Consider the following 17,946-nt stretch of genomic DNA (forward strand, 5'->3'; position numbering starts at 1 on the left):
CAGTGGCATTGAAGTACGATACCATCCTATTTTGGTACGTTAATGAGGGCTTAAAGCCAAATATCTGCTTGAAATAAACTTCTCTTTATAATGACAGGAGTTGCCGTACAACTTATTTTGAGGAATTGGAAGAACTGTGATAGATTAAGGGCTCCTTTTATCAAGGTGCGCTACGGGGGTTAGCGTGTCGGACATTTCATCACGCGCTAACCCCCACGGCAAGCCAAAATACTAACGCCTCATCAATGGAGGCATTAGCGGCTAGTGCGGCAGGCGGTTTAACGCGAGATATTCCGTGTGTTAAACTCCTACCGCGCCTTGATAAAAGGACCCCTAAATTACACTTTCTGGTGGGAATCCCTTTGTTATACTTTTAAAATGGAGCGTATGATGGCCATACAACAGGGACATTATAAGAAATTTATGGATGTTTGGGAGCCATTGACAGAATTCTGCAAGGACTGATTGCTGATTTTGCCCTTTGATCATGCATGTCTAGGGAGGGTGGGGAATTATTTTTATTTAGAGTGCAATTGTTGGTTATGTATAAAGGGGGAGGTTGATATATGTATTTGTCATAAATATAATTTGATAGAATTTAAGTGCTGTTAAAGTGTAAAATGTCTGTAAAATATGTTGCACTTATTTTTGGCTTTAAAATGAATAAAGATATTAAAAAAAGAAAACATTCAGAATACGCTTTTCTTGCGCAGAGAATTCAAACACTTTCAATGTCATCCATGCACATGGTTTATAGTTTATTCATACTTTCTATACCGCCCTATCTGACAAAAATTTTTATGACTCCTTGGGGACTTGTGTACAACAATGTTTTAAAATCTTGTGCAAAAAGCTTGGAAAATTCTGTACATAATGAGGGGCATAAAAACATAGAAATAGACGGCAGATAAGGGCCACAGCCCATCTAGTCTGCCCACCCTAATGACCCTCCCCTACTTAACTCTGTGAAGAGATCCCATGTGACGATCCCATTTCTTCTTAAAATCAGGCACTTGGACATCCTAATAGCAGGGACGTCTGAATGCTGATAATCAAAACAAACTTTCCCTATGATTATCACATATAACATAGACATGTCTAAACAGCATCATTAATCGTCTCTGTTATAAATAGGGATAGAGCACAAATTCAATCAAGCTTTAAATCATACATTGCTGTCAAAAAAAAATTCTAAAAGGCGATTATCAACTGAAATATACCTTAGCATAAGAAGGCATTGGCAAATAATTGAGTTTTCAGCATTTTTTAAAAAATTCATCCTCCCCATACAAAACCGCCAGCCAGCCACAGATATCATTGATGCTCCGATCCTAGCATGCACAGTCGACATTCTACCCTCCAAATTTAATTTCATCCCATTTACATCTCTAAGCTCTCTTCTCGGTTTATAGGCGGGAACTGGGCGAGCTTCCACCTGGATATCCTGAAGCAATAATCAAAGCTTTTCCAGGACATCCTACTTACATGCCTGGACTTACACCAAAGTAAAACAGGTCTAAGTGCCCCAAAGGTGACCAAACTGACAAGATGACCACTGGTGGGGGGGGGGGGGGCTTAAGGCATGACCTCCCCCCTTACTCCCCCAGTGGTCACGACTCCCTTCCACCACCCAGAGCTTGGGGGGGGGGGGAAGGAACCAGCACATTGAGGGCTTGCCATCAGCTGATTGCAGTAGAGAAATCATCATCAGCTGAGCCTGTTTCGGGGATTCCTGCTGGAAGACTTACAATGTAAAGATAACTGTGGCAAACTGTAACCTATAAACTGTATATTATATATATTAGTATTAGACAACCCCCCCCCCCCCAGTATGTGTCAAGTTAGGATGAAAACTTGTATCATAAACTTGTACTGAAATTTTGGCAAATCCAGTATAAATCGTAATCTGTTAACTGTATATTATGTATGTTTAACCTGGAACCCGTTCTGAGCTCTTTGGGGGAAAAGGGATAGAAAACAAATTAAATAAATAAATAAATACCTGGTGTTTCGGTGGGAGGTCCTCTCACTCCTGCTCTTTTGCCAGTGTCTCCAAAATTTATTTATTTATTGATTCAATTTTCTATACCGTTCTCCCAGGAAAGCCCAGAATGGCTGACTATCGGCTGGGCCTACATAAGTTTTATCAGCCTGTCTACTTACACTTAACCCCCAATATTCAGTGCCGGTGCCCGGGCATGGCCCGACAGTAAATATTGGGAGCTAAATTGGCTGGCGACATTAAGGATTTAAAAAAAGCGCTGACCACTGGGGGACAAATGTTTAAATGGTAGCATTTAAATGCCCGAAGAGGCCCAGATATTTAAAAGCCATTTTAAAATATGACCCTGCAGATGTCGGGAAGCCGAGTGTGTCCAGGTGACCTGAGGGCATAGAGAGGGTAGGAAGAGGCAGCATTACAGGACAAAATTGCATTGCCTTTTTGATATACAGAATGAATGTTTGCAGTATGAAACCCAGACTATGGGTTTAGACATGCTCTGAGACATGTTTAAGTGCCTGTATTAGAAGCAGCATTAAATATTGTTTGTGCCCTGAGATGCCAATGTTCCCCCCTCCCAAAAAATAAGTACACTCTAGTGCTGAGATCCCCACCTGTTCTCCCTCACATGCTCCCCAGTTCTCCATCACATCCCTCCTCCTGCCAGTACCAATAGCTCTGGACTCCTCTCCTCAGCAGGGTAGGGCTTCACATGGGGGCACACAGCCACTGGTTGTTGTGGCCTTCTTTGACACATTCCCTACAGTTTGTTCTGACTCCTCATCTCCCTACAGCTTATACCCTCCAGCTTTCTAATGCTTCCCTCTCTCCAGCGTTCCTCAAGCTGCTCAGGAACCCTCTGCATCACCCCTAGCTCCTATTCCCATACTGTCAACTTGCTTTGGAGCCCTCCTCATGGCCCACAGTGTCAAACTTGCTCCAGTTTCCATCCCTCCCCTGCAGTTTACTTCTCTGTCTGTGGTGCTCACCTCCAGCTCACTTTAACACTGGCATCCCCATCCCTAGTTTATCTTGTTTTCTCCCTTGATTATCAAGCTCATTGTTGTTACATAGAAACATAGAAAAATACTACTAATAATCATTTTTATAGCGCTACTGGTTATACACAGCGCTGTACGTCAAAACACGGAAGAGACAGTTCCTGCTCAAAAGAGCTTACAGTCTAGTCAAGACAGGCAAACTGGACAAGAAGGTGCATCAATACACTGTGTTCAGGTGGGGAAATTACAGAGGGAATGATAAGACAGATATTAGTGCTTAGAAGGTGGGTTGGAGTTTTGAATTGAAAGCAGTTTCAAAGAAGTGGGCGTTGAGTCTGGATTTCAATACTGCCAGAGATGATGTAACGAGTCAGGCAATTTATTCCAGGCGAGCGGTGCAGCAAGGTCGAAGAAACAGAGTCTGGAGTTGGCTGTAGAGGAGAAGGGTACAGATAAGAGAGTCTTATCTAATGAGCAGAGTGCAGATAAATACCATTGGCTTATCCAGTCTGCCTACCCATGCCATCTACGCTCCCTTTAACTCTCTTAGAGGTCCTGTGTATTTGTCCAAAGCTTTTTGAAATCAGATACAGTATTTGTCTCCAAAAAAGCGTGGGATAAACATAGAGGATCTCTAATTAGAAAACGAAGAATGTAAATTAAAGAGCTAAGGCCAATAATGGACAGACTTGCACAGTCTGTGCCCCATATGTGATTATTTGGTGTAGGATTGGGCTGGGGAGGGTATCAATGGGAACTCCACTAACTTGGAACATGAGAATGTTACTGGCCAGACTTTATGGTAGATATCCTGCAAACAAGATGGTTGGATAGGCTGAAGTGAGTTTGGATGGCAACTTCAGCATTTGGAACCTAGGACAATAAAAAAAATCAACAAAAAGAGGCACTGGAGAAAACTACTGTAACTTGCTGTGCCGATTAAAAGATGCATTGAAAGAGAAAGGAGAGGGAAGTTTTGGAAAGTTCTCTTTCTGCAAGACCATGCACCTGCTCACAAGGCTGGCATAACAATCGATGTTTTGATGCAGCTGCAGTTTCAGTGCATAGGCCATCAAACCCTTGTCACTAGATCTTGCTCCATCTGACTATTTTCTGTTTCCAAACCTTAAAAAGAGTTTGAAAGGGCAACAATTTTTGAGTGATTAGGAGGTGATTGCAGCAGCAGAGCAATATTTCAGTGACCAGATATCAGAGTATTTTTTTGGAAGGGTTAAAGCAGGGGTGTCAAAGTCCCTCCTCGAGGGCCGCAATCCACTCGGGTTTTCAGGATTTTCCCAATGAATATGCATGAGATCTATTAGCATACAATGAAAGCAATGCATGCAAATAGATCTTATGCATATTCATTGGGGAAATCCTGAAAACCCAACTGGATTGCGACCCTCGAGGGGGGACTTTGACACCCCTGGGTTATAGAAACTTCAGACATGATGTGCCAAGGGTGCTGAACTTAGGGGTGAATATGTGGACTAGCTTGTAAATTTCATGGCTCCACATCACTCCATTCATGGTTGGGCTGAGAACTTTCAAGCTCCCCCTCGTAGTGCTTTGAGTTGTGCATGCCAAATTTGCACATGTAACTTAATTGAATATCAGCGTTGATAATTGGGCAGTAACAATCAATTATCAACACTAATTGGCAATAATTAGACTTTACATGTATTTTATAAAAGGGTGCACATAAATTATACTGCGCAGATCTGAAAAAGGGGTGGCCATGGTAAAAAGGGGTATTGGAAAAAGGGGTATTGGTAGGTCATGGGTATTCCAACAATTTGCATGCACTGTTACAGAATAATTCTGATTCGTGTCTAAGTTAAGGTTTAAGATGGTATATGCCCCTACACCTAAAAATTTGCCTCAGATCCCAGCACTAAGGCCCGAATTTTCTATAGGGCGCCGATATCAGCGACTGCCTAAAAAGTGGCTGCTGATCATGTCAATCACACAACGGCATCCTATAGGGCAGCGATGGCGAATCTATGGCACGCGTGCCAGCTGTGGCACGCGAAGGCCTTGTAGCTGGCACGCGGGAAGGTCCGCAATTAAGATATGCGGAACGGCGGGAGGCGAGTGTGCCAGTGTCTGCTTTGCAGCTCACCTGGCAACAGGGCCGGACTGGCCATTGGGAGGACCGGGCATTGTCCCGGTGGGCCGCGGCCCATCCTCCTGTGCTGGCTGCAGTCCTGTGAGTGGATGTTTAGCCTGCCTGTCTTCCCCTTAGTATCCTATGAGCCAGGCAGTGTGTGAGGGGGAAGTGGGGGGAGGAAGAGAAGCTTCACACTGAGTCTCTCACAGGAACTCAGTGAGGCTGTAGTGTGACTCCACATGTGACATCTGTAATCAGGAACAGTTCCTAGTGCTCCCATGCTAGAGAGGTGAGGATATGGGGGGATGTTAATGTGTCTAATAATGTGCTCCTCTGTAAAAACCTCTGTATCTTCCATGGGGGACATGCTAAATTCGAGGAAATAAAAAAGCTGCTTATGATGATTGCATAGAGAAGTTCAGTAAGCTGAGAGGAGGGCTGGGCTCTCTGTGAACAACCAACACACTAATCCTCTGCGCTGTACCTTATGGAAAACTCAATATAGCAAAAAACAGTAAAGTGTATATGTGGCCCTTCACAGTGCTTTTGTAAACATCATAATAAAATAACAAAGACTCCAATAATGAAAAATAAAAGTCCTTTTCCCATACACTCAGGTCACCTCTTAATTAGTTGTTATTGTGATGAATCCAATGTTGTATAGTCATTAATGCGATTAACAGGTCATTTTATTTGGGGAATCGCAGTCACTTCTTATTAGTGGCTGGCCGTGCCTCTCAAGTGTGCTTCTGCATTTTAGCCCTGCCCCTGGACTTCAATGGGCGGGGCCTGCGTGAGATCATGTGATTGGGCTGCTCAACCTAAAATGCCCGGGCCTATTTTTTGTCCCAGTCCGGCCCTGCCTGGCAATGTGTTCCTCGCGGCTGCCTGAACCGTCGTGGGGCTGTGAGACAGTATATTTTTTGACCAAAACGGATGTCTACAATTAGTAAAATTCCCCAATCACATATTTTTTTATGGGGACGGATTTGTATACAGCACTTCATTAGATTTTTTTTATTATACAAATTTTATCTTTTTGTAGACTTGAAGTCTTGAACAAAGAAAATGAGTACAGCAAAAAAAGCAAAAACAGATAGTGGAAGACCATTCCAAGAGGCCTGGACAGAGACATATGGAGTGAGTGAACACAGTGGGAAAGCATTGTGTATTATGTGTAATGAAAGTGTTGTGTCTCGCACATCAAGTGTCAAATGTCACTTTGAGACAATCCATAACAGTGTTGCTGAACTTGGTTTAGCTCAAAGAAAAGAGTTCCTTGTAGGAAAATTAAAGAAATATCACTCCCAGTCGCTTAGTTTTAGCAACTATCTTTCAAAAACTAATCATCTTACAGTTGCCAGCTTTCAAATTTCACTGTGCATGGCAAAACATGGTAAGCCCCTCTCTGATGGAGATTTTATCAAAAAGGCAATTTTGGCTGGGAGTAATTCACTCTTCCATGATTTCCAAAACAAGGATAAAATTGTGCAGCGCATCTCTGAGATGCCGCTAAGCAGAAATACTGCAAAAGATAGGGTTCTGCGAATGGCTGCTGATGTTAGTCAACAGCTTACTTGCGACTTACAAAAAGCACCCTTCTGCTCCATGTGCTTGGATGAAAGTACAGATATTACTAACCATGCAAGACTAGCGCTCATTTTGCGTTATGCTACTGAGTGGTGACATCATGAGAGAAGAGCTGGTAAAACTGCTGTCTTTGCCTGGAAGAACACAAGGGATAGATCTCCACAATGCTGTGATGGAGGCTTTTTCATCACTAGACATAAGTCCAGAAAAAGTGGTTTCAGTTACTAGCGATGGAGCACCTAGCATGGTGGGGACAACATCAGGATTCATTCATTTCTTTGCTAAGGAAGCAAAACATCCACTAATTCAATTTCACTGCATAATACATCAAGAGGCTCTCTGCGCCAAAGAAAGCAGCAAAAAACTTGACGATGTCCTCAAAGATGTAACAAAAATGGTGAACTTCATCATGGCACGTGCTCTTAATTTTCGACAACTTCAAGCCCTTCTTGATGAGGTTCAGGCACAATATAACACTTTACTGATGTACAATAATGTCCGGTGGCTGAGCAGAGGACGAGTGTTAGAGAGATTTGTGGCCTGCTTGGAAGAAGTTAGGCTATTTATGAACGAAAAGGGGGAAGACTATCCTCAACTCACCAACATGGCCTGGCTTACCAACCTCATGTTCTTTACAGATTTTACTAACCACTTTAATGTACTAAACAAAAAATTACAAGGCATGGGAAAAACAGCAGAAAGCATGTTTAGTGACATCAAAGCTTTTGAGAGAAAATTGTATGTTTTTGAAAAAGACCTTGAGAGTGGACAGCTAAAATTTTTTCCCAACCTAAAAATAAATTTGGATAATTCTACAACATTTGTGGACAGTCATAAAAAACACCAGGAAATCTACAAAGCATATTCCACCATTGTAGCCGAAGCAAAGGAAAATTTTAGTAAAAGATTTTCTCAGTTCCGTAAGATGGAGACAACCCTTTCATTTATAACTTCCCCAGAAAAGTCCACATTTGAAGATCTTGATCTTTCCTGCTTACAGTGGTTGGATATTCAAAATTTGGAAATGGAGCTACTGGAATTTCAAGAAAGCTCTATCTGGAAAAGTAAATTCAATGACCTGCGTGCGGCTCTTGAACGTATTGAGTGTGAAAGGGTGACAAATGAAATCACTGCTAGCAGTTCTGAAAATGAAATCCTAAAAGCGTGGAATTCTCTGCCAGACAATTTTAAGTCCATGAAAGCACTTGGGATTGCTCTTCTTACTTTGTTTGGGTCATCCTATGCTTGTGAGCAGCTGTTTTCGGCTTTGAATCATATAAAATCTGATGCTAGAAACAGATTAACGGATGACATGAGTGCTGCATGTGTTGCTCTGAAATTAACGCACTATGAGCCAAGGATTGACAAGTTATCAGCATGCATGCAACAACAAAAATCACATTAATTTTTTTCAGAGCATGCCCAATGCATATGTTTACATGAAGCAGTGTTTTCAGTTTGCAGTTAAGACACTTTCTAAGTTATTTAAATATTATATAAAGATGTTATTTAAAAAAGGGACTTTACATGGCCCTGTTGTATTCCAATCTGGAATTTCCAATAAAAACGGTTGGTTTAATTGAAAGCTCTTTTGTTTTCTTTACATCATATTATTAGAAATGTAATGATTTAACTATTTTCTAATTTGATTGTAAATTTTACAAAAAAACATGTATAGACTCTTTGGGAATACACACCGAGTCTTGACACAGTTAACAGTTTTAAGAAGTTTATCTTTTTTTTTACTCAGGATACATTTGACATGTTATGTGAATAATACATTTAAAATATATTGTGTAACTGAATCATATTCTTCCTAAATTCATTAAATTGAATTAAATCATTAAAACATTATAAATTGCCAATAAATTGAAATGAAAACCAAAGGATTGTGAATCAAATTGATTCTCTGACAATACAAAGATTCCAACCTTTAAAAATGATGTTACATAGTTCAGGCAACTTTATAAAGAGTTTTTAGATACTAAAATCTTATTATTAAGGTTTAATTGACGTGCTGGCACTTTGAGGAAATTCTTTGGTTTTGTGCGGCAGTTTGGGCACTCGGGCTCAAAAAGGTTAGCCATCACTGCTATAGGGAATCGCACCCCTGCGAAAATTAGGCACCGGAAATGTAGGCCTGGGTTTTCCGGGAATACATTTATAGTGCCTATCTTTCTTGTGAATTATACTTACGTAGGCGCTGTAGCCTGCCTAATGCCACTTCCGGCATTAGCCATGCCCATAGTGGCATTAGGTGGCCTAAAGAGCATATGTAGGTTCGATTCCAGCACGTATTATTTAAGCACTTAGGCATCTTAATATTGCAGGTTTTTTTGCCATTTTAAACGGCATTTGTTAATTAACTTAGGTCCAAGTAAAGCTCCATTTCTAGAATTTGCCCCTAAGGATATTCTATAAATGGTTCCCAAATTCAAGCATCATATATAGAATGTACCCCTTAGTGTGCATCTAGAGAGAATTAACTCCATAATGGCAATATTCAGGCACTGTTGATGGATGGTGGATAGTGATCAGCCCAAATCCGTATATTCAGCATTGCTGACTATCAGACTCATAAGCAAAAAAATGTAGACGTCTAAAAAGCATCCCAAATCAGCACTTGAATGTCCTAATAATAATAATAACTTTATTTTTCTATACCGCCATCGCCAATAGTTCTAGGCGGTATAAGTGCCGATAATCAAAACTGCCTTTCCTACCATCTTGCGAGGTGTCCCAACCTCTGTGTGCCTAGAGCACGAGATGGGCATGGTAGAGGCATGCTATGGGCATGCTTTGGGTGTGCTTAAGGGTGGGTTAGACATTTTACATTGTATTATATTGCATTGCCTTGTATTGTATTGTACTGTATTGTATTCCACAGAATTCTACTGTATTTTGTGTCTTCGCTGATATGTCTCAGTTCTCTTGCTGTGAACCGCCCGGAACTTCTGATTGGGTGGTATATAAGAAAAGAAATTATTATTATTATTATTGTATTGATAAACATTTTTCAAGACATCCTGGACAGAACTTAGACGTTTGGAACTAGACCTGTTTTAGAAGCATCTAATTGCCACTAAGGTGCCCAAACTGACCAGATGTCTACTGCATACATCAAGGTAAGACACCCCCACACTCCCCCAGTGCTCACTGACCCCCTTCCACCACACAAAAAGAGAACAAAACGGTATATACCTGTCTCTAAAACAGCAGCATCTGGTATGGGGAAGCCTAGTAGAGCTGCACACAGCTGTCTTAAGTAGCCTGGTGGATGGGCTAGTGAACCATAGAGAGGAGGACCTAGGCCCATATTCCACTCTAACCACTACATTTATGAGCCCACCCAAAACCTACTATATTGCCATATAGATGCCACCTGCAGCCATAAGTGTTATTGGGGTGGTACACAGGAGGGTATAGTAGGTTTTGGAGGAGGGATTGGGGGGCTCACCATAAATTATAAAGGGGTTATGGTGAGATATACATCTGGCACGCTTTATGTGAATTTCATTGGAGTGCCCTCTAAGGTGTACCATTGCTCTGTCGGGATGTCTGTGTGGCTAGTCCATTACTATGCTGGCCCTTCCCATGTCCAAATGGTCTGCATTTGGATGTTTTCCACATGGATGTTTTTCTGATTGGACGTTAGACGTCCCAGTGGCCAAGGCGTCTAAGTAGATGGGTTTTTTAAAAAAAAATTATATTTGGACGTCCATCAGTTTACTGTTCGAAAATAGATATTTTTGTTCTTCCAAATTTGGATGTGCAGCTGGAAACTTGCAAGTTGGACTTACATTTTTTTTTTTTTTCCAAAATATGCCCCTCTGTGTACAGCCGCACTGAATATACACGTTTGTTTGTTTTTTAATAGCTGCGGCCAGTGTTTAAAATGGTCTGCTGTCCTCTGCAGTGGTTGTAAGAGAGCTAATGCTGTGTTTAATGGAAGATTACATTACATTAGTGATTTTTATTCTGCCATTACCTTGCGGTTCAAGGCGGATTACAGAAGAGGATTTCAGAATTACAGAAGAGGATTTCTGGACATGTCCAGAGATGTTACAGAGTAGAGTGGGTTGCTTCAGAGGATTGAAATGTTTCATACGGTGTTAGTTAGTCTTCATGGATTTTTTGAATAGCAGGGTTTTTATTTCTTTTCTGAAAGTTTTGTAGTCTGGGGTTGTGATTAGTAGATTGGAGAGTTGGTGGTCTAGTTTTGCTGCCTGTGTGGCTAGTAGGCCATCGTACAGTTTTTTTCCGTTTGATGTCTCTGATTGGAGGATATGTGAATGGTGTCTGGGTTCTCCTGTGTCTGGTTGTGGTAGTTTGGATTAGGTGGTTGTTCAAGTAGGCTGGGTTGTCACCATTTATGATTTAAATAATAGACAGTAGAATTTAAATAGTATTCTTGCTTGAATTGGGAGCCAGTATGAGTCGAGGTATGCCTCGGTGATGTGGTTGTGTTTTCTTAATGAATAGATTAGTCTCAGGACTGTGTTTTGTACTGTTTGTAGTTGTTTTATCATTGTTGCGGGGCAGGGGGAGATATAGGATGTTGCGGTAGTCAAGGAGACCTAGGATTAGGGATTTGACCATGAGCTGGAATTGTTTTCTATCGAAGAATTTTCAAACTTACCGTAGGTTTTGCATGACCGCAAATGATTTCTGTATTGTTTTGTTGATTTGTGGTTGCATGGTGCAGCATCTGTGTATCGTCATTCCCAGAAGTTTTAAAGTGGGTTGAATGGGGTATGTGATTGAGTTTATTACTAGGTTTGCTATGGTTGTGGTTTTATGTTTTTTTGAGAAGTATGAATTTTGTTTTGTCTGGGTTCAGTTTTAGTTTGTGGTCTTTCATCCATGTTGCCACTGTTTCTAGATTTCTGTGTAGTGTGTCTGTCACGGTGGGCGTTGGCTGATCAAAAGGAAGGAGAATGGTGATGTTGTCTGCATAGCTATAGGAGATTAAGCCTATTTTGTCTAGGCAGGTGCCGAGGAATGCAATGTAGAGATTGAAGAGTGTTGGGGATAAGGGCAATCCTTGGGGTATGCCACAGGGGTTGGACCATGGTTCTGATCTGTACAAAAACAAATTGTTGTATTTCATCTGCATTATATCAAGTAATTACATACATTATATATATGGTTTTATGTGTTCGTTAGACATGATTGAAAGTATTTTAACCTTAAGATATTTTAATCGAGGCAGTCTGGTTAGGGGGAGGGGTTATACAATTTGCTACTGTCTTGATGTTTTCCAGTGTTCTGTCTCTAGTAGTGCTGGAAAATGTATACTATTTCTTGGAACATTTTAGAAATGAAGACTAACTAACTTAAAAACTGAGGGGCTCATAATCGAAACAGAAATATGTCTAATAATTGGCCTAAATCGGTACTTGGACGATCAGTAAGACAAGTCGTCCAAGTGCCAATATTCGAAACAGGTTTTAGACATATCTAAAAATGACTTAGGCCTTTTCAGTGCCACTGTACATCCAGAGCTAAAAGGGGCATTTTAGGAGGAGTGGTGAGGGCGGGATTTGGGCTGACCTAGACTTAGTCGTACTACAAGTATAACCGAAAGTTTAACGAGGCTGCCTAGACGGAACTTATACGTAGCAACTTAGGCAATTGAAAGCCAGGTCTAAGTGTCCAGAAAGACTCCAAAATGACCAGATAACCACTGTACAGATGTAGTACAGACCCCCCACACACACTCCCCCAATGATCATTGACTCCCCCCGCCATAAAAATTGTAATAAAAACTTTCCATATCTGCTTCCAGAACATCAGCACTTGGCATAAAAAAGCCTAGTAGAGCAGCACAGAGGTGGCTTAAGTAGTCTGGGGCTATTGGGGTTGTAGACAGGTGGGTCTAATAGGTTTGGGAGGTGTTTGGGGGGGCTCACCATGACCTATAAGGGAGTTGTGGTGGGATGTTTATATGGCACCCGTTTTGTGAAGTTCGCAGCAGTGCCCTGTAAGTACCCCACTAATGTGTTGCTATGTCTGGGTGTCCAGTCCATCACTTTGCTGGCCCCTCTCAGGTACGAAAGGTCTTGTTCTAGGTGTTTTTGACTTGGATGAATTTATGGACGGGAATGGGGTATAAAGATAGACAACGTAGCGGTCTGGATGATCAAACGGCTGGACGTATACTTAGACGATTTTCAAAAAAAAACAAATTATTATGGACGTATTTTTTGGGAATGGACTTATGACACCTCCGACTTTGGGCGACTAGCGAAACGGACTTAGACGTGTTTTTTGATTATGCCCCTCTGAATCTTTCTGGACTCAGAAGCTGAAGATAAGCCAGACAAAACTGAATTCTGCGGTGGTCAGTATTATTTAAAATGCTGACTGCCATGTGCGTTTCTGTACCCAAATATTCAGTGCCGACCTCCATCTGGGTACTGGCCCTGAATATTTTTGGAGGCAGCTGGAAGTTATCAGGGTATCACCAATATTGATACTCAGGTAACCAATCGAGCATAGATTGATTTTCTGGGAGTAGCCTTAGGGATCTGGCCAATTGGAGTTTTGGGCAGTGTGAAGAAGGCCTAATATTCTAGTTGGCCCAGGTGCCTAAAGCTCCTCCTATGGGAAGGGCCTTAGGTGTCTGGGCCAATCAGGGCCTTAGGACCCTCCCCAGTGTATCCCAGGATGCACCGGGAAAAGGAAGGACCATCATACTGAAGAGGTGGGCTTAGCAGCCAGAGGGAGTAGGCATCCTTCTGGCTGGCCTTGCTGAATAAGGTATGAGAGGAGGGCTGGATGGGCTTTGGGAGGGTGGGGTGCCAGCAGGAGGGCATGGGCATCCCACCTGCTGGGGACAGTGTGGAGGGGGTACAGGGGTGGCAGTGGGAGAGAGTGGGCATCGCTCCTGCTGGCCAACTTGCAGTAGGGAAATTTCCTTGCCGCTATCAGTTTAGCTGCCGCGTCTGTTTACATTTCAGGCACCTATTTCAGCCCTAAGGAGATGCCTAGGGCTGCTTAAACTCACCTAAGTCCACTTCTGGGTGAAATCACTCCCACGCCCAGCCTTGGGTGGGCTTAAGCATCCCTAGGTGCCTCGCTGCACCCCTGACAGACGCCTACAGTGTAGGTGGCCTGCCTAGGGTTGTTTTTTTAAAAAACGTGTATCCCGATTGGCTACTTAGACATCGGTAGGACGCCTACCGCCACCTACAATTGAGTTGCCGTTTATAGAATTTGGCCCTCAATGCAGAATCTGAATTGGGTTGATCCTCTAATAGAGTCTTCTGAAAAAGCCTTGAATTGACCCCTTAGTCATTACTAGTGGTATAGAAGCTTTCAATAAACAATATTTGTAAAACAAAGCATAAACAGTAGTTACACGAATCTCTGTAGAACATATTTATTTGTTTATTTCTAAAATTTATATCCCACCTATTAACTAGGTGGTTTACAACACATATGTTAAAGCTTGATTCCGTTAATATATTTTAGCATAAGTATGTTTTACATAATTGATCATTTATGTTTTCAGCTGAAGGTAACACCATTTAGAATTAAAATTCAGAGCATGATGGTGCAGTATCAAATATTGTGCTTCAGTTATGCTTCTCCAACGAGCAGAACCTATAGATTAATCCTGCTTAGGGCTGCAGTTTTTTCTAGTCTGAAGGCTGGGATGAGTCATGTCCATCACAACATCAAATAATAAACATCAAATAATCGAGAGGCATGTAAACCGAGATTCTTTTTAAAAAACAAACTTGTGTACGAAGCAGAAGTCCCAGATGTGTGCCTGCTGTGACCAGCATCACTTCAGACCAGTCTGTGAATGGCGCAAGGCACTGGAACAAAATCTAGGAAAGGCCTCTGTAGTTTCTGCAAGATAGCAATGCACACTGACATCAGTGTGCTCCATAAGTTGTCTATTTTCAAAGCTAACAGTAAAAGAAATTAGAGGAACAGGCAGATGTTGTGGTCTGATATTTCTAGATAGGCCACAGTACCCTAAGAATGGGAAGACTTATGATAGCCTAATATCATAGAGGGCAGGTTTGTGAGAAATCACCAGACTGACACTATGGGCTCCTTTTACGAAGCTACATTAGTGGCTTTATCGCATGTGACTTTTTATCACGCGCTAGCCGAAAAATTATCGCCTGCTCAAGAGGAGGCGGTAGCGGCTAGCATGGCCGGCAGTTTAGTGCACGCTATTAAGCGCATTAAAACGCTAATGCGGTTTCGTAAACGGAGGCCTATGGATTTGAATTTGTTTGTTTTTATCTTCTCTGTGTAGAATCTGTAAAATATAGACAGCTTTCCTTTTTTTGATTTGGAGAGTATAACCTTCTAAATATATTTCACTTTCTATTTACAAAAATCAAAATGTTTTGGGGTTTATTTTCCTTATTTGTCTAAGTGATTACGTTGGGTGGTGTGGGATATGGATGAGAAAAGCATTGAGGAGAATCCCGATCTCATATGTATTGAAAATGTTCCTGGAAATCCTACCTTCAGAACAACATTCGGAATAAAGACTTGAAAGTTCTTTTTATTTTCACAAATGTTTGTGCCAAGGTGTAATACAAAACTCAAAAAGTGTAAATTCTCTCCATTTCCAGCAATAAAATGGATTCATGGTAATATACAGCATCTCTGGAAAAGGGGCAGGGAAATGGCATGAAAGTTTCACAATTGACTCGTTTTCTGCAGAGGGTTTCATGGCACTGACTTGTTTCTGGTTTTGTTTGTACAGAGTGCAGCAGCGGCAGCCCCCAGTCCGGTGCTAGGAAACATTCCCCCAGGAGATGGAATGCCAGTGGGTCCTGTCCCGCCAGGATTCTTTCAGGTATACACAATGCATGCCAGAAAAACAAGGATGCTCTGTTGTAGGAAAATATAGGGAAAGGCTGTTGTTTTCCGCTCACTTTAAAGAATGCTGTACCGCTTACATTAAGAAGTTTAGGTTCTTTTGCTTTATTCCGGAAAGTTCAGAAAACTTTTTTGTTTGCTGAACATTTTGGAAATTAACTATTTCAGTCTACTTTTTCTTGTCAAATTTATGTATTATGTTTTACATTATTGTAAACCGAGTCGAGCTCCTCTTGGTTGATGACTCGGTCTATAAAACTAAGTATCAGTTTAGTTTAGTTTAACTCGGACCATTTGGGAGACTGGATGAAATGTAAACTGCTTTGTATAGCAGTTTGAATTTCCTAGGAAGCACAGGAACAGAAACTAAAAAAAACCCTACAAAAACCAATTTAAAAAAGAAAGTATACATGCTAAATAAAGAATCTGTATCATAGAGATAAAATGTGAAGTCCTATATATTTGTATAGTCCTTTATACAATTGGTTTCCAGATAATAATTCGAAGTATTACTAATTTATTGTACTTTTTTATTGATATTTTCATGATTTCATTTCATTTATTTATATACCACTTATAACTATGATGTCATTTAGGGGTCCTTTTACTATCCCCTTCTTTTACAAAACTGCGCTAGCAGTTTCTAGCGTGGGGAGCCGCGCTGCTCCCGACACTCATAGGAACTCAATGAGCGTCGGGAGCAGCGTGGGCCATTCAGCGCAGCTCCCCGCGCTAGAAACTGCTAGCACAGTTTCATAGAAGAGGGGGTAAGGCACTGTATCATGCTTCTCCAAAGATCTCACAAGAATTTTTTTGAAATCTATAAACCGAAAGAGAGCTTAGATCTGAAAATGGGATGAAATTAAGTTTGAAGGGAGGAATGTTGATTATGCACGTTAAGATCGGAGCATCAATGATATCTGGTATGGAATTATGGAATGTCCTGCCTGGTATTTTGCGATTCTGTATGTGGAGGATGAACTTAAAGAAAATGCTGAAAACGCAACTATTTGCCAGTGCCTTCCTATGCTAATGTTTATTGCTCTGATAATATCCTCTTTAGAATTCCATGTCAGCAATGTATGATTTAAAGCAGTGTTTTTCAACCTTTTTACACCTGTGGACTGGCGGAAATAAAATAATTATTTTGTGGACCGGCAAACTACTAGGACTAAAATTTAAAAACCCCGTTTATGCCCCATCTCCGCGAGCTCGGTCCCTGCAAACCATCTGATCCCATCTGCACAAGTCGCAGTTATGATTTTATATTGAACGTATTTTATTAAAGTATAAAAAGAAACAATATTCTGAACAATTGTGATTTTATAAATACAAATATACAGAGCACGGACCAACAAAACCCCTGTATCCCCTCTACTAGCAAGAAAACTGAACAAGCCAAGTTATTATAGAATGCTACATAGAAATATCATGCTAACAGAATACTGCAGTCCCCAGTTATGTCTCTAGCAGGATATATATTTCAAATCTGATATATTCTAATGACAAAATAGAAATAAAATTATTTTTTTCTACCTTTTGTTGTCTCTGGTTTCTGCTTTCATCTTCTTTTCACTCTTTTCCTTCCAGCATCTGCCCTGTCTCTTCAATCCAGCATCTGCGCGTTCCATCCACTATCTGCTCTCTCTCCCCCTTCCATATGTATCTGACTTCTTTCTATGCCCCTCTCCACTGTCCATCCAGCCTGTGCCTCCTCTCTCTTTTTTACATCATTCATTCCAGCTTCACTGCCTTCTTCATTTTTATCTCTCCTACACCAGATCTAGCATCTTTATCCCTCTCTCATTTCTCTGCTGACCCCCCTTTCCAGCATCAATGTCTCTCTACTTTCTCATTCCTCTCTCTCCCCTTTCCCTCATCTGATCTCTCCATTCCACCCTGACCCCCTTCCCCTCCTGTAATCTCCCTGCCAGCCGTTTCCTTCCTTTTTTCTTTCGCCCTTCCCTCCTTCCTTTTTTCTTTCGCCCTTCCCTCCTTCCTTTTTCCCTTCTCCCTTCCCTCCTCCCTCTATCCAACATTAACTCTCTTCCCATCCCTTTCCCTCCTCCCCTCCCAGCAGCATCTCTCCTTCTAACTCCCTCCAAGTCCAGTAACAGCTCTCCCTTTATCCAGCAGCTTCCCAGCCTCCTACAGTGGCTTCCTACCCTTCCAGCAGCTCTCAGTACTTGCCTGTAGGAAGTTTCCGGTAAATCACTGCCCTGGCAAGTAGGAGAGCTGGTGTTGGTGGGAGGGGAGATAACCACTGTGAAGGCTCCCCAGGATCTTGCTCGCACACGCTGATCATCTTCCTCCACCTGCACCTGTATCTGCTCTTCAACAACTCGGTGGGGGCGGCGATCAAGACAGGCTGCCAATGTCGGGACCTTCAC

At 41.7% G+C, this 17,946-nt stretch overlaps 1 protein-coding gene across 3 annotated transcripts in view; it reads left to right on the forward strand.

Annotated features, from left to right (window-relative positions):
* SSBP2 (single stranded DNA binding protein 2) overlaps positions 1-17,946 on the forward strand; it is a 584,056-nt gene that overhangs the window by 412,184 nt on the left and 153,926 nt on the right. For all 3 annotated transcript variants that reach the window (XM_033924042.1, XM_033924217.1, XM_033924130.1), the window contains exon 5: positions 15,441-15,533. In XM_033924042.1, the coding sequence (XP_033779933.1) occupies positions 15,441-15,533 (93 nt within the window). The remainder of the gene's footprint in view (positions 1-15,440; positions 15,534-17,946) is intronic.

The sequence above is a fragment of the Geotrypetes seraphini genome, chromosome 1, assembly GCF_902459505.1.
Source record: "Geotrypetes seraphini chromosome 1, aGeoSer1.1, whole genome shotgun sequence".
Classification (NCBI taxonomy): domain Eukaryota; kingdom Metazoa; phylum Chordata; class Amphibia; order Gymnophiona; family Dermophiidae; genus Geotrypetes; species Geotrypetes seraphini.